Below are 21,505 nucleotides of genomic sequence, written 5' to 3'. Positions count from 1 at the left end.
CTCTTCTCATCTTAGCTCTTCATGTTCTTTTTTTTTTTTTTTTAAGATTTTATTTATTTATTTGACAGAGAGAAACACACTGAGAGAGGGAACACAAGCAGGGGGAGTGGGAGAGGGAGAAGCAGGCCTCCTGCTGAGCAGGGAGCCTGATGTGGGGCTCAATCCCAGGACCCTGGGATCATGACCTGAGCCGAAGGCAGACACTTAACGACTGAGCCACACAGGCGCCCCTTAGCTCTTCATGTTCTTACTGCCAAGAATGACCTTGCCCTTGTTAAAATCCTCCCCATTCTTTAAGATTCTTATTATATTCTACCGCATCCTTCCTGATCATCTCAGTCAGAAAGCCGTTTCTCCTTAACTTTGAACTACTCATATGAATTATTTATCTGCCTTGTATTTATGTTCTATGCTTGTTTCCTTATTAAATGTGAACTGCTCGAGACCAGTCTTGATCCTTACCCATTTCAAGCAGTGTATGGTGTCCCATTTCAACCAGTATATGGTGTCATTTATTGTATATGCATGGAATATCTTAGCCAACAAGGATGGGTGAGAGATTTGTTGTTTCCTGTTTGAATGAACATTAGAAAAAATGTATGATCACTAATCATCAAGAATAAAATAAGGAACATAGAATTGTTTAGGAAGGATTGAGATGCTATTCTACCAAATGACAGTCAGTGTTAATGATTAGAAAAAAATATGTGTGTGATAGCCTTAGGATATTCACATTCATTTAATTATGGCTGTCATTCTATTTTTTAAAAAATTTAATAACATTGCTATTTCCCAATCACTTAGCGTATCAGCTACCAGCTCTGGAAGGAAAATAAGTTATTTCCTCAAATTTAATAAAATGAGCAAAAAGAAATTGTGTTTCAAATTGTGTACTTTAAATAGATTTGTCAATCAAATGCTCATTAAAAATTTAAGAGCCTACTATATGCCAGACAGTCTTCATAGGCACTTGTTTTGCAGCAGTGAAGACTAACCTGGCATATAGAAGACATTCAGTAAAGGTTGCCTTGACCGTTCCTTTATGCATTTTTTTTTTCTCCTTCTTCGACTCCACCCAAATTTCTTTTTCTTAATTCCCTTTTGCCCTGGAGCTTTTAGACCCAATGCGGCTGCCGTAGGGCGGGGTGGCAAGATGGCGGTCGCTGCTTTTGCTCGTGCCGTGAGGGCAGCACCAGGTCAGTGGAAAGCGAGGCGCTCGATATATCCCCTCACAGAAGGCGGGACTGGTGCAGGATGGAGTAGGCGTTTAGCGTGGAGGTTAACGGGGAAAAAAAGGCCAGAGGATTGTCCCGAATTTTCTCCGGGACTGCCTGTGTTCGGCCGGTCGCATCGGAGATTCCGGACACTCTTGGACCCTGGCGGACCTGGGTGTCCCCCGGTGTCCGCTTCCTTACCGGCTCCCGGCCATTCCGCTTTAGCTAGAAAACAGACCAGGACCGGGGCGGAGGGGGGCGAAGGAGAAGAGAAAAGTCCCTGCTAACCTTCTCATTTAGAGGCTAGAACTCGCCACTCATGACCTTTAGCCTTGAAAAAGTAATTTCTCTGAACCTCAGATTCTACAGCTCTAAAACGGGGATGACACCGCTACCTGAGGACTAAATGAGCTCGTGCCTGTCAAGCGCCCTGCGTAGTGCCTGGCACCCAGCAAGCTTGTACGTGTGAGATTCACACAATGTGCGGGAATGTGGCGGGTTTTTTGCTCACTCAGTCCCCGGTACGGGGCAGTCATAAGGATTTCTCGACTGAGAGATGACAGGAGTGAGGGCAATTAAATTAAGTTGCCTTCGCTCTAAGGACTTTTGCAAAAATATTATTTAAATAGGGTAAAATTATTAGTAAATTACTTATACACAAAATAAATTAGGATAAAATTCTGTGGAGGAAGAATAGGAATAAAGAAAAAAGCTACAATGTAAATTTCCCAGCTGTTACAGAAGAGCATGTTTATGTGGGGGTATTTTTTAATCGTGAAAATAACTTATAAAGAAAAATGTATGTAACATACATGAATGGCTTAACAAATAACTCTAAAGCAAACGCCCCTGTAACACCGAAGGCAGGACACACAACACTGCTAGGAACCTCTTCTCTATCTCGCTGCGCTTCTCCTAATCAGAATTCTCTCTTTCTGCTAAATATAAACAGTAGCCTCATTTCATTGTTACCTTGTCTTTTTTTCTGTAATAGTTTTAACATTTATATAGGCATCTCTAAGTAATATATTGTTTAATTTTGCCTGTTTTTGTACTTTACGTGAATGGAATCACACAGTATGTACTCTCATGCCTTTTACTTTGTGAAATTCGTTCATTTTGGGTGTAGCTGTAGTGCATTCTTGTTCCTGTGTAATAGTCTCTTATTCGACCACCCCACAATTCTCCATTTTGGGATTGGTGGGCATTTGATTGTTTTCAGTTTGGGGCGATTAGGTCCAAAGCTGATTTTCTTTGTGTCCTGGCACATGAGTGCAAGAGTTTCTCTACGATGTGCTTGTGTGTATACTTATAAAACTGGCCGTGAAATTGCTGAATCAGAATATGTATATATTCAGCATTGCCTGATACTGTGAAAGTGGTGTGCTTTTTTAAAGTCACCCCACGGGCACCTGGATGGCTCAGTCCGCTAAGCGTCAGACTCGAATTCAGCTCAGGTCATGGTCTCAGGGTCATGGAATTGAGCCCTGAGTGGGGCTCCACACTCAGTGGGGAGTCTGCTTGAGATTCTTTCCTTCTCCCTAAGATAAATAAGTGTTTTAAAAAAAATAGGGGTGCGGGGCGCCTGGGTGGCTCAGTTGCTTAAGTGTCTGCCTTCGGCTCAGGTCATGATCCCAGAGTCCTGGGATCGAGCCCCACATCGGGCTCCCTGCTCAGCGGGAAGCCTGCTTCTCTCTCTCCCGCTCCCCCTGCTTGTGCCCTCTCTGTCAAATAAATAAATCTTTAAAAAAACAAAAATAAAAAAATAGGGGTGCATGGGTGGCTCAGTCGGTTAAGCAGCCGATTCTTGATTTTAGCTCAGGTCATGATCTCAGGGTCGTGGAATTGAGCCTCATACAAAATTTTTCAGAATACTTTTAGAGGGTATGGGATCAAAAAAGTTTGAAGACCACTACTTTATTTATTTATTTATTTTTAAGATTTTATTTATTTGCGAGAGAGACAATGAGAGACAGAGAGCATGAGAGGGAGGAGGGTCAGAGGGAGAAGCAGACTCCCTGCTGAGCAGGGAGCCTGATGTGGGACTCGATCCCGGGACTCCAGGATCATAACCTGAGCCGAAGGCAGTCGCTTAACCAACTGAGCCACCCAGGCGCCCGAAGACCACTACTTTAGACAGTCATACTCGCTTCTCTCCGCACTCCCCATTGTTTTGATTCCTGCCACACGGAGCTATTTGTAATTCCCCAAACCTACTATACCATTTTTTTCACTCTTCACCTGTACACTCCCTTTTCCCTCTGCCTCTTCTTATTCCTTCAAAACTCTGGTTTTGTGTCACTTTCTTTGTTAAAATATCTGCGTTCTCCATATAAGAATGAGTTTAGAGAATGCCAGTATGTATTAAAATGCCCAAACAGGGCAGAAGACTGAAGGAACAGTTAATTACTGCCCTTGATTTGTGTGCTACCCTTTTGTCAACACATTCTGAGTTCAGTTTTTACAAACTAAATCACGGGTTGGTCCAGCTGAGGGTATGGTGGATAAGGCCCCCCAAGTCATTTTCCCAGGAACTGCTATCAAGCAAGATTTACCTTTCCTTCATTTTTTCTAACCTCAGCGTATTTATCCTGGATTTTGTCTTGTTAATTTTGATCCATTCTACCAAGATCACTTTGAGTCCAGATAGTCTTTGGACTTTGCTTTTATGCAGATTTGACAAACATGCTTTATGCAGCTTCAGGGCCTTCATAAAAATTGAGGAAAATATAATCAATTAGGGAGCCAGGAAAAGACTTTGATCAGAACAGCAGTCAACTAATTTGGGGATAGTTTCTAGTCAGCTTGGAATTTACGTAATTGTACTATTATCCTGCCCACATTTATTTCTTCAGAATATAAAGAAACCTTGTCATATGCCTTCCTAAAATCAGGCTTCACTGTGTCTAGACATTCCCATGATTTCCCAGGCTAGTGACTACATCAAAAAATGAAGTTCTTTTTAAGGAACAGTTCACTCCCAGTTGACAATGTAGATTTTTGTGTGTGTGCACTTCCTGTTTATTTATCCATTCTAACTTTTTTTTTCCTACAAATGAGTCTGTAGTTTACCCATTTATATGTTCTAGACTCTTAGCTGCTCACTTCCTTCAGGGAAGGTTTCTCAGTATTTCTGAGAGTTTTTGTTTGTTTTGTTTTAACCAAGACACCAAGTTCTTTTTTTTTTTTTTCCAAGATTTTATTTATTTACAGACCGCGAGAGAGGGAACACAAGCAGGAGGAGTAGGAGAGGGAGAAGCAGGCTTCCCGCTGAGCAGGGAGCCTGATGCGGGGCTCGATCCCAGGACCCTGGGATCATGACCTGAGCTGGAGGCAGACGCTTAACGACTGAGCCACCCAGGTGCCCCCCCCCTTTTTTTTAATGAAGATTTTATTTATCTATTTGACAAAGAGCACGAGCAGGGGAGCGGGAGAGGGAGAAGCAGGCTTCCTGCTTAGCAGGGAGTCCGCCCAGGGCTCCATCCCAGGACCCTGGGATCATGACCTGAGCCAAAGGCAGACGCTCAACCAACTGAGCCACCCAGGCGCCCCAAGACACCAAATTCTGATGACCTTGTGAAAATTGGGACATTTTCTTGTTTACAGTCCTCCTCTTCAATTCACTTAATCTCTCAAAGATTACCTTAGTTTGTACTCACGTCTGCGAATATTTACAGTTCTTTGAAATATAAGTTATTTATACCTGGAAACTTGAATGCCTTGCAGTAGAGAATTTCACTTCCAAGTTCCCAGAGGGGCTCTCAACAGTCTCCTGAATCTTGGATTTCAGCTCACTCATTAATGTTTATACTACCCTTTTTAGTTTGAAAATTGTTATTTTCAATGGAGAACAGAAAAGCAAAATATGGCTTTTAAGTATTCAATCTTTCTCCTGCCATCTGTTAACATTATAGCATTTTTGCTAAGCATTTCTCTGCTCTTTACTATCTGCTATTAGCATTCATTAAATGGTTTCTCTGTGCCAAGTGCTCTTCCTAGCACTTTTCATGTTTTCTCTCATTTAATTCTTGTCACCTCCCCATGACTAACCTTATTTAAATTTGGGGAAACTGGGGCATAGAAGGGTTAAGTAACTTGCCCATGGTCACACAGCTAGTGAGTAGTAGAGCTAGAAGATGAACGCAGTCTAACTCAAACACCAACACTCCAGTCCCACACTACACTGCCCCTCATTTGTTACGTGAAATCAGTGCAACGGAGAGTAAGGCAGTGGTTCTAAGCCCTGGCTGAACTGCAGTCTCATTTGTGGAACTTTTTTTTTTTTAAAGCAACTATTGAGGTATAATTTACATACCATAAAATTACCTGCTTTATGTGTACAATTTGATGATTTTTAGTAATTTAATGGGTCATGCAACCATCACCACAATCCAGTTTGGGGGCATTTCCATCATCCTGTGGCACTTTTTCAGTGTGCACATTCTTGAGTCCCACCCTAGACTCAGAATCTGAGTCAAGTCAGTGCCCTGTGAGTGACTCTGCTTTGTAGCCCTGGACTCTTACGTTGGCAATAATGTGAAGAATAGGTAAAGAGGACTGCATTGGGTCGATGCATCTAGACCCTCCCCACCCCCAACCCCACGAGGTGCCTTCTGAGCTGCGCCCAGGCATCTCCATATTGTCAGGCAAGCAGTGCTCAGCCTCTGGAAGGTCCAGTCCCACTTCGGGCACGTATTTGTTTCAGCCCCCCTTGCCTTTGTGAATGTTGTTCATCCTACCTGGACTCTCAACCTCCTCCTCCTGTGGCCTGTTCATTTCCTAGAGGAGAGCTCACGTACCTCTTTTGTTTTCTTTAGGACTCCTCTTGCCACTCTCTTGCCTCTCCAGGGAATGGCCAAGCTTTCTCGTCTCTGCCTTGCCATTGCACTACATGCTAGGGAGCCCTGGCTCATCAGAGGATAAGATCTGGACTTAATGTTACAAACATTTTTGTTCCCTACTGTTGAACACAGAACTAGGACACATCAGAGTGGATTGTGGTGATGGTTGCACAACTTTGTAAATTTATTGAAAAGCATTGAATTACACATACAGGTAATTTTGTGGTATGTAAGTTATACCTCAGTAAAGTTGGTAAAAAGCTCCACAGGTGAGTCTGATGCTCACCTTGTTTTGATACATTGATTTTAAATATCTGGATGCATATTTTAGAGTATTGTATTAAACAAGTATGCTTCTCTCTCTTTATAGGAGTCTTACAGCCCCTGAACATTTTGGTGTCTTCAGCCTATCGAAACTGTGTCAAGAATGCCTGTCTCAGCTCTGCACTGTCCACCCGACATTTTAGTTCTCTTCAGACACCAATTGTTTCCTCTGCTCCCGGACTTAGCACATGTGTCAGAAACCTGACATGTGGGCATACTACAGCAATCCTCAACAGGTAGAGTATATTTCAGTAAACGGGATGCTTAGACAAAAATTGTAAAATATTCCTGCCTGCAAAGACATCTTAGAAGCAGATGGTACTCTTTGCCTACCTGCAGTTTATCATGTAGACTTTGCCTGCTAGAGTGGGAGAATATGATTGATATCCCCGTATGCCTACATGCCAGCAGCAGGGACTACCAAACAGAGCACACTTCTGATGTTCTAGATGTAGTTTCCTGGATGGAAGCTGTCAGCCAAAGCGGAGGGTGAACAAGATGCTCAGCATGCAAGGCTGGTGTTCATTTAGTCAACATATATTTAGTTAAGGACTCCTGGGTGCCCAGTTCTTGGCAGAAGGGATACAAAGATAAACTGAAGTCCTCAAAGACTTGATAATCTAGCGGGCAGGTAAGAAATCAGGTGATTAAAATATATAGGATAAATTCTCTCATAGGGATTGAGGGGGTAGTTGATGGAAGGCTTACAGGTTGGTGATAGTGGCTATTTTTTTTTTTTTTTAAGATTTTATTTATTTATTTGACAGAAACACGGCGAGAACAGGAACACAAGCAGGGGTAGTGGGAGAGGGAGAAGCAGGCTTCCTGCCGAGCAGGGAGCCCGATGTGGGACTCGATCCCAGGACCCTGGGATCATGACCTGAGCCAAAGGCAGACGCTTAATGACTGAGCCACCCAGGCGCCCAATAGTGGCTATTCTTATTTATGCTTAGTGTCATGGATCATTTAAAGTAACAATGTATATTAAAGTTGGCTCTAGGGGCAACTGAGTGGCTCAGTCGTTAAGCATCTGCCTTCGGCTCAAGTCATGATCTCAGCGTCCTGGGATCAAGCCCTGCATCAGGCTCCCTGCTCGGCGGGAAGCCTGCTTCTCCCTCTCCCACTCCCCCTGCTTTTGTTCCCTCTCTCACTGTGCCTCTCTCTCTCTGTCAAATAAATAAATCTTTAAAAAAAATAAAAATAAAAATAAAGTTAGCTCTATTCCAGTAGAACTCCTTCACTCATTTCTAAGTCCAAAATTTCTAAGTACAAAAATGGATTTTATCCTCTAATGAGTCTTATTGCTGAGTTAAAATTTTTTTAATATATTTTAGAGCGGCCCCCTTGCTTCCAGATGTCCTGAAGCTACCAGTCAGAACTGTAACGTACTTCAGTTCACGGAAAGGGAAAAGAAAGACCGTGAAAGCTGTTGTCTATAGGTTTCTTCGACTTCATTCTGGCCTGTGGCTGAGGAGGAAGGTGAGTCTTCACACTGTTATTTGATTGAAAAAGGAGTGGGAGCATATGAAAATGAAGAATTCAGTGAGCCTCTTCATTGATGTATCTTCCTCCCGTTTACCAGTAGCTTTTACAGTACTGTGCTTAAGTACCAGCTTGGCAGGCATCTCTTAAGGTAAATGAATTCATAAAACAAAGTATCAGTCACAATGGCAAAACTCCTCACTGTAGGATGAGTTCATCTCAGGTCTTCTACATGTCTGGCATATCTAATGATCACCAGAAGCCCTGTGACACCGCCCATGTGTAATAGCCTGTGGGGAGGCCCTCTTTAAGTCTAGAGTGTTATGGCAGCAGTCGCCTTCAGCAGGGACTTCGTGGCATGGCTCAGATCAGGGGCTGAAGGGCTCTTCCGCCTGCTTTGGATTGGATTCTTTAGGTGGCTTAGTCTTTATGACAGAATATTAACCCCACATATACTTTTTTAACTCTATGTCTTTCTCTGTAAGTGTGTACGATTGGGGTCCGTATCAGACAGAACCCTAACACTTACTCTGGCCTGGGACCACAGCCTCTGAGAGGGCCTCTGACAAATTATTACTGCTCTGTCCTCTCCCACAGCACATCATTCAGCATGTGTGTGGGCTTTTTCACTCACGTCTTTATTCTTGGAAACAGAGTAGCTGATAATTAGAAAGCAGCTGAAGACTAGAGTTTTGCAAAACCACCTTTGAGTTTTGATAACTATTCAAATTCTAATTCCCTTCTACTATTTGGAAGTTAAACGATTCTTTAAAGATCAAAATATGTTTCTCCATAAAAATAAAATACTTAATTGGTAAGACTTTCACTAGTTGAAAGGTTGAAAGGATTATTTCCTATCTTATAAACAATCCTAAATTTAAGGTAAAAAGGTTGACTGGAACTCTCAGCTCATTCCTCCTTGGGAACAATACTGTGGTAGTTCATTTGCTACACTAGTAAATAGAAGCTCATGTAATCCATAAGTAGCTGAACTGAGTTATTCAGTTAATAGTTCTGAATTTTGTGAATTTTGGACCATTGGAAAATTTCTTCCCCGTTGTCATACTGATTATTTCCAGGTCGTCATCTGGCCCTAGATAAAATAAGCTGGGTGGGGTTTTTTGCCTTCCTTTCTACATCCCTTTTATTGGGCCCTGAAACCTGCATGTTACAAAGGATCTGATCAAATTCTCCAATCATGCCTAGTCCCCACTCAGGACCCCCCAAAATATTCTATATACGGAATGTCCTGCTTCATCAAAATGTAATATTAAGAGGGAAAACAAAAAAGCTGGGTGGGTTAATTTATATTAATGTATAAGAACTGAAAATACTTTCTGCAGCAGTTTTATTCCCTCCCATTTCTGAACCTAGAGAGTGTCTAAAAAGCTTCAAGCATTTTCACAGTGGTTGCTTTTCATAGAATAATGTTCAGAGGATACTAGTGGTAATAGGCAAGACAGCAAATTAGCTGTAAGTCAGAGATCCACAAGAACCCAGGTTGGCTTGCAAACTACAAAATTATTACACAGATATGGGGATTTGGGTTTGAATCTTTCAATTTAAATTATAAGCAAGGAGTAGAAAAAATCTAATTCCTGGCATTTTAAAACCGTAACTCTTAAATAACGTTTCCTTATTTCTGAGTATAACTGTACTGTAGAAGTTGCTGGTCAGAGTGATGACACCAAGACATGTCAGAAACCCAAGGTGCCTTCTCAGCCCAGGGCTGTGGTTTTGTTCAGTTAGTGTAGTGCCCTAGGACACAGGGCTCTTAGCAATAGCTTGAGTTCTAGTCTCTTCTCCCCTGTAACTTTGTGTGTGGTTTTCGCCACGTATTAACCTGGATGGCACCTAAGGTCTCTTGTAGTCTAACCAGACTATGATTGTAGATTTTATATTCAATCTAATTTTTCTTCAGAAATTAATTCTTTTTTTCTTTCTAATTCAAAAATTAATTCTTCAAAATGAATAATGCTTGGATGGTGTATATGGCAGTTCTGGGTTAAACATATGAGTTCACCATTCCTTCATCACTCCCAATAGTGGTTTTATTGTATTTGTTATTCCTTAGAAAAGTACTTACTGCAGAAATTGGTCCTTAGTGTGAAAGGAAGAAATGAAGTAATATACTCGAGAACTGGGTTTTGTCAGCCTTTGTAATACTTAGTCCCCTTAAATGAACATAAACATCATCAACTAGCCAGGAATGCCCTTCATCATCCTCCACATTGGGAAAAATAGTGGAGTAGTGGTTAAGAACTCTTACTAGTTCTGTGACCTTGGTCTGCTGCCGTTAACTTTCTAATCAATGGTTGTTTCTCTTTAATCTGTAAAATGAGGATAATAGTATGTTGTTGAAGATTGTTGAAGAGATAATAAGGTAATGCATATAAAGTTGGTGATTATAATTATATATCATTACTCTGTACTTTGCCTGCCACCAAGAGTCATTTGGCTTTATTTTCTGTGGTTTTAATTTAAATTATCTTTTATCCAAGTATTAAATTATTAATATGTCTTTTTCAAACTGCACATGCTTTCTGTACCTACCCCTCACCGAGAATCACATCTTTCTGAAAAACATACCAGCCCCAGTCAGTCTCATCTTTGTTCCCATTGAGCCTATAAACCATGAATGGTGAAGATATCTGTTGTTTCCTATATAACATCATGTTTTGAATGTCTTTATAATATCATCTAACAGGCTGGTTATAAGAAAAAATTATGGAAAAAGACGGCTGCAAGAAAAAGGCGCTTGAGGGAATTTGTGTTCTGCAATAAAACCCAGAGTAAGCTCTTAGATAAAATGACAACATCTTTCTGGAAGAGGCGAAACTGGTATGCTGACGATCCTTATCAGAAGTACCATGATCGGACAAACCTGAAAGTATAGATCAGAAATTTTATGACTTCTAGCTATTGAAGATGTATCTTCGTGTATATGATGTCATTGCAAAATGGAATAAGTACAAAACTTGATGTAAATTGTGCCAGTTGGTCTGGAAACACACAGTTCCAACATTAAACTTATTAAAGTTTTAACACAATGGATTAAACATTTTCAAATTTGTTCAGGGAAATAGGAGTTTAAAATTGTTGATTATTTTTAATAAATGGTAATGTCTTAACTAGTTCCAGTGAGGCTTATTTAGTTGCAAGGAATGTCAAGTTAGGGCAGGCATAAGAAGACTGAGCTCCAGCAGTGTGACATTATTTTAAGTATGTATGCCTGGGAACTCAGGAACCATCTCGCCACCCCACCCCCCCCACATCTAACCCCTGGGCCTCAGGAAGAACAGAAATTATACCGCGTTCCTGAGTCCAAGGCACATCCGAGGGCCTCAGCAGCAGAAGATGCCAGATTTTTAGGTTTGGGGTCTGCCATGTATGTGACTCAGTTTCTCTGAGTCGTGCCTCTCAGGTTGTTTTCTGCATCCTAACTCTCAGCCCTTCTCCATGCTCTAAGTGCCAGGAGACCAACTGGGCCAGCTTGTCTCTTTTACTAAAGACCAGGTCTCATCAGGAGTTACTGACCTGTGTCAGGAGCCCACCCTGGCTCACTTGGTTGTGTTAATAAGCAGGTTCACATGGAGCAAAAAAGAGTTATGTGAGCAGTTTCACTTAGAGGGGAGCATGGGGTGGCAACACCCGTCTAGTATTCTAGGTTTATTGTGTTCATAAGAGTTCTTAGTGTATTGGAACAGGATTTTTATAGAGAGACAAGTAAATGAAACAGCCTTTCAGTATGCCCATTCATGAAACAGAAGAGGCTTTAGAGGTGCAGACACTTTTTACCCAAGAGTTGAAAGGCACTGTATTTTCTTTTTCTTTTTTTTTTTTTAAGATTTTATTTATTTGAGAGAGAGCATGCAAGCAGGGGGGAGGAGTAGAGGAAGAGGGACAAGCAGACTCCATACTGAGCACAGAACCTGATGCGAGGCTCGATCTCAACCCTGAGCTCATGACCTGAGCCTAAATCAAGAGTCGGATGCTTAACCAACTGTACCACCCAGGCGCCCCAAGGCACTGTATTTCCTAAAAGTTAGTTTACTCACCTGAGAGTTCATATTTTTAATTGGAGGATAAACATTTTCCAAAGACACATTGTAGAAACTAAAGGAAAACAATCATTTTGGAAATGATGCAAGAGCTAAGCATTGTTCACTTGAAGAGCATTGGATGAGAGGCATTGAGGAAAATTCTGTTCACTGTGTGGTTAAAGTCTAGGGCAGTGGTTCTCAGCTATCGCATCAGAGTCGTCTGGGAAGCATTTTCAAACAACAGAGCACTTTGGTTGAAAAACCATTACAGATCTTAACCAACTTACGATGGGGTTACATCCCAATAAACCTAAGTTGAAAATGCATTTAATATACCTAAGCTACTGAACATCATGGCTTAGCCTAACCTACGTTAAATGTGCTCAGAACACTTACTTTGGCCTACAGTTGGGCAAAATCATCTAACACAAAGCCTATTTTATAATAAAGTGTTGACTATCTCCTGTTTACTGAGTACTATACCGAAAGTGAAAAACAGGGTGTGTCTGTGCAGAACAGTTGTTAAGTCTGTCCGTTGTTTACCCTTGTGATTAAGTGGCTGACTGGGAGTCTCAGCTTGTTGCCACCACCCAGCAGCACAAGAGAGTGCCCTACCGTGTATCACTAGCCCAGGAAAAGATCAAAATATAATTTAAAGTACGGTTTCTACCAAATGTATGTCACTTTCACACCACTGTAAAGTCAAAGAACCTAAGTCAAATCATCATAAGTCAGGGACCGTCTGTATTAAATAGAATTATGCCTCAATTACTACTTCAAATCCTTTAATATAGTAGCCGATGATGATAAGATGAAGTTTCTCTATTGTTAATAGAATAAGGTTAAAGATAACCAAATTGAAATTCTGTGATAAGTCAGGCTGGGATTATTAGAGGAATTTCTTGAAACCAGTGCATGTTCCTTAAAAGGAAAAGGGGTGACAGTAGAGGGTTCTAAAACTAGAAGGCCACTTGTATGTCTGTTTCTGCGACCAATTAATAAAGAACAGACATTGGATTTGAGATGAGGTAAGACTGAAGCATGCAGTGGCATCCTGTTTTGATTGATTTTCATTTCCTCGTAACTTCTGAGGTGGCAGAAGCCAACCACTCTCAGAGTTTCCACATCATTTTTTAAAAAAATATTTATTCCTTTATTTAGTTGAGAGAGCGCATGCACAAGTGGGATATGCAGAGGGAGAGGGACAAGCAGACTGCTGATGCAGAGCCCAACTCAGGGCTGGATCTCACAACCCTGAGATCATGACCTGAGCCAAAACCAAGAGTCGGACGCTTAACCGACTGCGCCACCCAGCGCCCTCACGTCATTTCTTAGCGGCCTGGTTCCTGCCTCTGCCACTCACCTCTGGTAGCAGGATGGAACTGGTACCTGAAGAAGTTGAGGAGGAGGCCACTTTCCCACTGTCTCCAAACTCTGGACAACAAAGATCTCTGTTATAGGGGCCTCAGCACCTTGGTTTTTCCTGTAGGCCAGAGGTAGGAGAGGTAGAGACAAGGACTGGCAACCAGGCCTCAGCATCCAGACATGGACTGAAATGGAAGGGCACATGATTTTGGAGAAAGGGAATTTTCATATATATAATTTTTGTTTTATGGGTAGCAGGGCTTATCATCACTGATTTTATAGTTTGAAAACCAAACATTAAGGAGTCTACCTAAATGACATTGTAATTTATGTAAAAGTATGATTTACTGAACACCAACTATGTCCCAGCATAGGGATGGGCATATATATACATAACTGCTAATCCTCATACCAGCCTTGCAGGGGAGATACTATTTTTTCTTTGAGTTTATTTATTTTTTTTTAGTAACCTCTACATCCAACATGGGGTTCAAACCTATGACCCTGAGATCAAGAGTCTCATACTCTTTCGATTGAGCCAGCCAGGCACCCAGGGGGGATATTCTTTATCCCTCGTTTAGATTTGAAGAAACTGCAGCTTATACGAGGTGAAATAAATTACCCACAATATAGCTAATAAGTCACAGAACTTAGGTCTGAAGTCTTGGAATCCTGTGCATTTCCTGGAGTCTTTTTTTTTTTTTTTAAGATTTTATTTATTTATTTATTTATTTGAGAGAGAGAGAAACAACATGAGAGGGGAGAGGGCCAGAGGGAGAAGCAGGCTCCCCGCTGAGCCGGAAGCCCGACGCGGGACTCGATCCCAGGATTCCGGGATCATGACCTGAGCTGAAAGCAGTCGCCCAACCAACTGAGCTACCCAGCACCCTTTCGTGGATTCTTTTAACATGAAAACTCATATATTTAAATCAACAAATGACTATAATCTAGCACTATACATACTAAACACTTTTCATGACACTGTACCAAGTCAGCCTTTAAATCATAACTTTGCTTTTCTGTTGTCAGCTCTTAACCTGATTAATCTCAGTTCTGTTGCCATTGGACTTGGCTCAGTAAATGAATAAATGAATGGATTTTCAGGCTTTCCATCTCTTCATCTTCCTTTCAGCCTTCTGAATGTGCTTCTTTACCTGCTGCTGCTTTATTTTATAGCCCTCATGTCAAACATACAGATTTGGAGACTATAAAGGCAAAGAAAATGAGTGTTTCATTTTAAGTGTCCAAGTCTTTGTGACCACCCAATGAAGCTTATGTGTGCCTGTTCATATACATATATTTTTAAGTAAATTGTGCACCCAGCGCGGGGCTCAAACTCAGAACCCTGAGATCAAGAGTCGCGTGCTCTCCCGACTGAGCCAGCCAGGCACTCAGCCTGTTCATATTTTAAAGGCAAGGGCCACAGTGGTGTAATGGGTGTCCACAGCACCCTGTGCGCCTCTGCGCGTACCACCCTCTTAACCTGCATACGTACTCCCTCCCTTGCAGGTGAGGGAACAGATACCAGGAAGGGAAATGACAGACCAAATTTTCTGTATGCAGAATTAAAACTGCCCACCTGATGAACTGCTCTATTTTTACAGCTACACAGTTTCCACTGGTGACTTTCAAAATGTAAAACATACTACCAGGTTTATATTTATGTGATCAACTGGTTTGCAAAACACTCATTTGATCCACCCTCCCCCCCCCCCCCCCCCCCCCCCCAACAATTCTAGACCCCCGCCCTTGGGCCCCCCCACCACGCCAGTTAGTGACTGACCACTCAGCTTCTCATCCTTTCTCCCTTCCACGTTTTTTTTTTTTTTTAAGTGTTTTCCCTTTCCTCATAAGCTCAACATTACAAAGATGTTTTTTAAAAGAAAAATGTTAAGACTTTATTCAAGATATATATCAGGCATTATAACAAAACAGCAGAACTTCAACCTTTGGAATACTGTAATTTTACACCCTTTGATGCACAGTCCAGTATACTATTTTATTACAGATCATTCTATAGGGACTACAGGAATAAACTAGGGAAACTGCACAGTCAGCATCTGGAAGGTCAGCTCTCGTAGTGTGTGCTGTTGGAGAAGGAAGCACGTCCTTTTGCCATGTCAAATACTGTGCACGGTGAGGACTAGGGAGATACTCAGCTGTGATCATGGTAGACGAGCACTGTTACCACAAACACACAGACAGTTTACTGTAGAGAACATACATTTCAGAGGCCAGGGGAGTGAGCAAGCTATTCACACAAAGCCAGGAGGGATTATGACGAAGCTCTCCGGGGTCTAAGTACACCACCCCACCTCCCCTCAGAAACGGACCAGGTGCCCGATGGCAAATAACTAAGAGTTATTACATGAAAATTACAGACTTCCGAGCTAGCATTTTGTAAACAGCCTGTGTCTGTAAATCAGCAAATTAAAAATGTTCAGTTATATCCTCTAGACAGAAGAGCACACCACTACATGTACACTTGGAGGCGTTCACATTTTATGGCAGTCCATACACAAATATACAGCTCGTTGGGTAAGTAAACACATTTTGCCAGAAATATGAAAGCTGCTCTCATTTGTACAGTGAGTGTTTTTAGGAGAGAAACCAACCCCCTAATCAACACTTGAAGGAAAAATAGTTACATTTACATTAAGACAGCAGTTTGGATACCTTTATATTTTTTAAATCTTGAATGAGAAGTAATACAGCGTGTCTGAGAGTAGAGTGCTTCAAACTTGTTTTTGGCATAGTTGAGTGCAAACGTGGTAGCTTGTACTTGTTAAAACTTTACATTGTAAATTGGTGAAAATATAGTTTGTTCATGAAGGATCTCTGCTGCTAAAGGCATTTATTATTCTGGCAAAAAAAAAAATTTGCTAAAAAGCTGCTTAAGTGAAGCTGTTTCTGATAATTCTGGGTACTCCCAACTAACAGGTAAATACATTTAAAGCATATATTTTTTCCTCTGAAACTATTCAGTGAGCTTGAAGAAACAGATGTTCTGTCCCCCCGCTAAAGAGTCTAGGTATTGGTGGGTGTGGGGCACAGACAATGAAGAGCCCTCTGAACCACAAATTTGCTTTTAGGTTTGTTTTCCTAAATCCTGTTGTAAATTACAAAGTCACCTTTCAAGGAAATTGTGGGAAGAAGGGATTTAAATATGCATATCTGGCAACAATCAACTTCAGGTAAAACCCCTTCTCAGGTGGCTAAGATCCAGCCAGTGTGTCATCAGCCGAGACTACTGATGTGTGTTCGCGGAGCTCAGTAACGCAATAGTCTTGAACCGGGCCTGTTTATAGCTGATTGACAGTAAGTTCTATGTGGTACATAACACTAATTCTCTAGTCTCCAGGGCATATCTATGAACAAACACAATCCAAGTATTATAAGTAACTGGGTTGTGACCACTGCATGCATTACACTGAAAGAAAACACCAACTCTAAGCACAAATATACAAGTCCTACATTTAGGCTCCGCTCTCCCCAGGGGGTGGAGGAGCTACCTCGGGCCAAAACGCTATCTAAACCAGATTCTTCTTTTCAGATAAAGTTCTCAGTCTAAGTAGAGAGTCCCCTCAGCTAGTGCTCTATTCTACTAAGCGATCCTGGCTTGCATAAGACGTCCAGTGAGACATGGAGTGCCCATGAGTGTGCGACTTCTCGCTCACATTCTGAGCAAGCCAGGAAGGGAACAGAAGAGTGTGAGCCCCGGCTGCCCAGAGGGCTGAGCAGCAAGTCAGTCCGTAAAGATCTCAACCTCTGAAACCTTTCTAGAACCCAGCATTTTGACAGGTGTCTCAGATGTATTTGATGGCATATCTGAAACATAGTTTTAGGTTTGGTTTGGTTTGGGTTGCCTGGTTGGCTTTTGCTTAGTGTTTTCTTAAATCAAGGTGCTCAGATTATAGGCTCCTCTACCTGGGGAAATAAGTCACGGAACCGGTTACTATGAAGCAGAAACAGTCATTCGTCCAGCACTTTTGGAACACTCAAAATGATTCCTCTCAACAGGCCTGTGAGTTCACATCCCCAGGAAGTTTTACCAAGGGTCAGCCACCTGCCTAAGGCTTTGGTAAATCCCTTGAAAAGATTCAGAAGGTCTTAATCCAGAATCCAGGGGGAGACAAGCTTCTTGTGATTTCTCTTATTCTGGGCTGCTCCCCTGGCCTCATTGCACTCATCTCTGTCATTACAATATTGTCTCTTCATGCTAAGCATCTCTGGTGTTTTGACTAAACATCTGTCTGAAGAAGATGGACCATCGTCCTGCAGGAAAAGGGATGTTCTACTGGAGTTGTATTTAGAAGCTTTAGAAGCACATCTGAGACGTTCTCTAGAATCAAAATAATTTTTTACATATCTTGTAGTTTTCTTACATATCAGAACCTCTGGCAGCCCTTGTGAGTCCATCATATTAAGCCAAAAGCCATAAATATGTACATCGTAGTCCAAAGTATTAGTACCAAGAACAAAAAAAAGTTTAAAAAAATTGCTCTGTTTGCATTTACAGGACTAAAAACGAAGTATGCAACAAATAAATTACAAATGTACATCTCAGCAGTGTGAGGGTGATCTCTTATATTTCTAAAAACACACTGCTGACAATCCAATTGTGGAAAATTACTAACCTCAGAAGACTTAAAGGTCACCCCCCCCCCACTACCTTTCCCTTTAGCCTCTCCCCAGCAACATAAAGAAAAGGAAAATAAAAGTCTTAAAAGTGTAAGAGGGGAGAGAGAAAAGGCCGTGTCTGTGAGGCTGCACACTCAAAGCACACCAGCTTGCGGGTTTCTATGTTATTAGTGACTAGCTCTTTAAGGCAGAGAAGAAACATTCTGTGGGTCCGGTGCTGTTGGCTCATCTCACTCACGTGGTTTCAGTGGCTGAGGATGAGGTACTTTTCTTCCTAAAGCGGGATCGAAGAACTCTAGGCGGTGCCTGGCAGAGAAAACAGAAAAGGCATCCCTCAATTTGGCTTAAGCGTGGAACCTTTTGAGGCGAGCACCTGTGTGGGTTTGTGTTGGGACACACAGCTCCTCTGGCCACACGCACACGTGTGTGAGGCAGCTGGCTGGGAATCAGGGTCACATCCCAAGCATCCCATGCTGAGCCAACTCTCCTAAGTCCCTGGGTCTCCCAAGCAAATGGTTGCACGGAAGGATGACACACCTCTCTTGTTTCTGCCTTGGGAGCAAAATGATCCTAACAAGTGACTCAGCACAGAGAAATGCCTCCCCGTCTCTTCCCTTGTCTTTGTTATTTCCTTTGGAAACCAGCCAGTTGTTTCCAGGTATGTGCCTAAAATTTCCATCACCAAGTTCCCAGTCCTCTTTCTGGATGTGAAATCGTTGAAGGCACAGCAGGCCGCCCAGCAAAGGGAAATATTGTCCTTAAGGATAAAGGGTTCCACCTCATCTCCCCTACAAGTGGCTATCAAGGCGGGGGCGGGCGGGGAAGCCCTCCTTCCATGGAACACACAAATCACAGAAGTTACTTCTACAATGAAAGAAAAGGAAATTTTTGTCCTGCTATAGCACTCAAGGCCAGGGACAGAAGGTGGGGGCAGTAACACAACTGGTCCCAAGCTCCCCTCAACCCCTGTCTCTGTCCACTGCTCTCTACTAACTTCTTTTTCTATGGCACCCTTCTACACCTCTATTCCTTCTGACCTGAAGCCCTTCCCTCCCTTCTCTGTCTTGCTACTTATAGTCCTCTTTTAGGACCCAGCTCAAAAGTCACTCCTGAAACCCCTCTCCGCACAGCCCAGACACACATAGGCAGGGTCACCTTCTTGGTTCTCCTAGTGTTTTGCACATGCACACGAGAGGACATCAGGGGACTCTGCGCCCTGTCTCCCCCTCCTCACTGTGAACTTCCCGGGGGGCATGTCCACCTTCACCATTGCCCAGTAAGTAGCTCAGTGCCTGGAAGGCACACAGAAGGGAGGGAGGGAGAAAGGGAGAGAACAAAGCAGGAAATAGAAAGCTCTGGCCTTCCGCATCCTGAGTCCTCAGGACACCTTTTTGACTAGGAAACGTTTCCCAGCCACCCCCGGACATGAGTAAGAGAAGAATCAGAGAAACCTAACTTCTGGTTACCTGCCTCGGGCTGTTTAAACAGTAAAGCGGCTTGTGCAGCTTTAACAAAACCAAACCCAAATGGCACAAACCCTCAGGCCCTACAATGTTTGGGGCACCTTCCTTGAGAGAGCTGAGCCCCTCCCCCCCCATCATGGGGCTGCCCAGGCTATGACCGAGTGCCTGAGCAGAGTCCAAACCCAGTCTTACCAAAACCTCTAACTTCAAAACTGACCCATGTGTGCCCCACCCTGGAAAGGAATCTGATAAACTCATGTGTACCCAGTGGTAATAACCACAGTCCTAGTCGAAAAGGGGTCGATAGGCCAAGGTGCTTGAGTAGGGGAACGTTTCAGTGCATTCCCTCATCTAAGCTCACAGGCTCCCTACACTGAGGACAGGGGGACTCCCACCTTGCCTCAGATGGACGCTCAGGCCACAGTATTCGGCAGATGGGGCCCAGGAGAGGAGACGTGAGGGGCAGAGAGGAAGACTCAGGAGTCCCCAATTCTGCCAGCTCTGTAACTGGGCCCAAGGCTGGCGACTCCCGATCCACATCACAAAGCAAGGCCCCTGAGGCTCGAGGCTTGGCCCTCCTGCTGCCAAAACTCCACCCACATCCACAACTGGCCACAGTACATCTATCAGGTATATTTGGTTTGGGTCCTTTTAGAGGGCTGTGGCCTTTCAATAACATTTTATCGGTGTCTGCTTTGTGCTGTGTCTTGGAGATATAGTGATGAACAGCTTCATTTATAGAAACGTGTCAAATAACACATTTTCTTCCTCTAAAACACACATTTGGGTTGCTTTTCATTCACATATCATCTTAGGTTAGTGGCTGCAAATTTTTAAATTTTATTACAGGTACTATATCACTTCTCCTATTTCTAAGTAAAATGAGCAGTCTTTTTTGCCCCTTGGCAAGGATCTGGATGCTACCTAGCAGTTTGTCCTATCTGATGGGGAGAGATCTTCCTACCCCAGGCACTCAGGAGACCCCCAGACCTCCAGGGCAAAGCCCCTGTGCAAACACATGCTCCAACCTGCAGCCCCAGACACCGTGTACCTCCAGGGAGAACTCCGTCTTTCGAGGCGCCTTATACTTGTACATGAAATCCAGCAGATCTTCCTCCTCCTCGTCCGAAAATGCCAATGGGTTTTGGACCTGGTGGGGCTCCCAAGCCTTCACACCACCCTCATTCACATCTCCCTCAACCACTTAATGTCCATTTACAATCTACACAAAGGAGACAAAGTACAGCAGGGAGGGATCAGTGTAGAAAGGAGCAAGGAAGGCCAGGCAAGGTCGAGGTTAAGCACGCCACACAACAAGCCTGTTAAGACAGCCGAGGTCCCGGTGTCGGAGAAGCAGCCAGCATCCTCTGGGCCTCGCTGCAGGGCGGTCCCGGGCTGTGAGCGTGCCACTGGAAACCAGCAGGCACTGTGCACAGGAAGAAGCAGAGGCTCCAGAACCTACTGAGGAGCTACCAAGGGACGTGGGGGCACCGCTGCCCCGGGGGGGGGAAGGAGGACGCTGCCTTAGCTGAGAGGTGTCAAACCCTGCGGCTGAGACCTGTGATGCCACACCAAAGAATGCTCAGGGAAGAATCTCCTCTAGAACGGATAACTGCAATGATTTCAGAGGGCCTGGCAGCTTCCTCTGTTCCACAGACAAGCGATGTTGGCAGCTCCTTACACTTGCATATTCAGCTCCAAGCCTTCTTTGAGACAGGATGTCAAGTGCCAGGAAGCCTTACTGAGAGAACCTTAGGCAAAGTTATGTAGAGCTTTTCATTTCAAAGGCCAAGTCCCAGAGAAGCCAAGAAGCCTAGTGGAAAGAGAATCTTTCCCCCCCGGCCGACAGCAAGATCCCTGTTTTAGTCTACCACGATTAAATCCACAGGAAAAACTCCAGAGTTAATTCATGTCATTGAATGCATAGTGTTTTTTAAAACGTTCAATGCTTAAGCATATTCCATGTCATCTGGCCAGGTGGTCAGCACATTCCCAGCTTATCTGACACTCAAAGAGATAGCATTCTATGTTTCATATATTGTTTTTACTTAGAATCACAGACTGTAGACATAGGGGGCCTTCAGATCATCTGGTCAACCACCCGAAGGCCTGTAGAAAGAAAACGGATCTCC

At 43.1% G+C, this 21,505-nt stretch overlaps 2 protein-coding genes across 3 annotated transcripts in view; one reads left to right on the top strand and one right to left on the bottom strand.

The window, feature by feature from the left end:
* Positions 1 to 991: 991 nt before the first annotated feature.
* On the top strand, positions 992 to 10,920 carry MRPL35 (mitochondrial ribosomal protein L35). The gene is made up of 4 exons (XM_032410518.1): positions 992 to 1,196; positions 6,426 to 6,615; positions 7,714 to 7,858; positions 10,569 to 10,920. Exons 1-4 carry the CDS (start codon positions 1,043 to 1,045, stop codon positions 10,755 to 10,757), a joined length of 678 nt encoding a protein of 225 aa, XP_032266409.1. The 5' UTR covers positions 992 to 1,042; the 3' UTR covers positions 10,758 to 10,920.
* A 4,226-nt stretch (positions 10,921 to 15,146) lies between these two features.
* REEP1 (receptor accessory protein 1) overlaps positions 15,147 to 21,505 on the bottom strand; it is a 103,337-nt gene continuing 96,978 nt past the window's right edge. Inside the window, exons 8-9 of one of the 2 annotated variants that reach the window (XM_032410517.1) lie at positions 20,425 to 20,576; positions 15,147 to 18,216 (exon numbers count right to left, since the gene is read on the bottom strand). In XM_032410517.1, the coding sequence (XP_032266408.1) occupies positions 18,145 to 18,216; positions 20,425 to 20,576 (224 nt within the window). In that variant the 3' untranslated portion in view covers positions 15,147 to 18,144. The remainder of the gene's footprint in view (positions 18,217 to 20,424; positions 20,577 to 21,505) is intronic. The other variant, XM_032410516.1, reaches the window with a different exon arrangement.

The sequence above is a fragment of the Phoca vitulina genome, unplaced genomic scaffold (assembly GCF_004348235.1).
Source record: "Phoca vitulina isolate PV1807 unplaced genomic scaffold, GSC_HSeal_1.0 scaffold12, whole genome shotgun sequence".
Taxonomy (NCBI): Eukaryota; Metazoa; Chordata; class Mammalia; order Carnivora; family Phocidae; genus Phoca; species Phoca vitulina.
This window is presented reverse-complemented; position numbering and strand designations above follow the sequence as displayed.

Bases quoted from the DNA above. Each gene is read 5' to 3' on its own strand.
- MRPL35 (XM_032410518.1), top strand. From the start codon at position 1,043: ATGCATTTTTTTTTTCTCCTTCTTCGACTCCACCCAAATTTCTTTTTC. The intron at 1,197-6,425 runs GTCAGTGGAAAG...CTCTCTTTATAG, and splicing joins TGCCGTGAGGGCAGCACCAG to GAGTCTTACAGCCCCTGAAC. The intron at 7,859-10,568 runs GTGAGTCTTCAC...ATCATCTAACAG, and splicing joins GCCTGTGGCTGAGGAGGAAG to GCTGGTTATAAGAAAAAATT.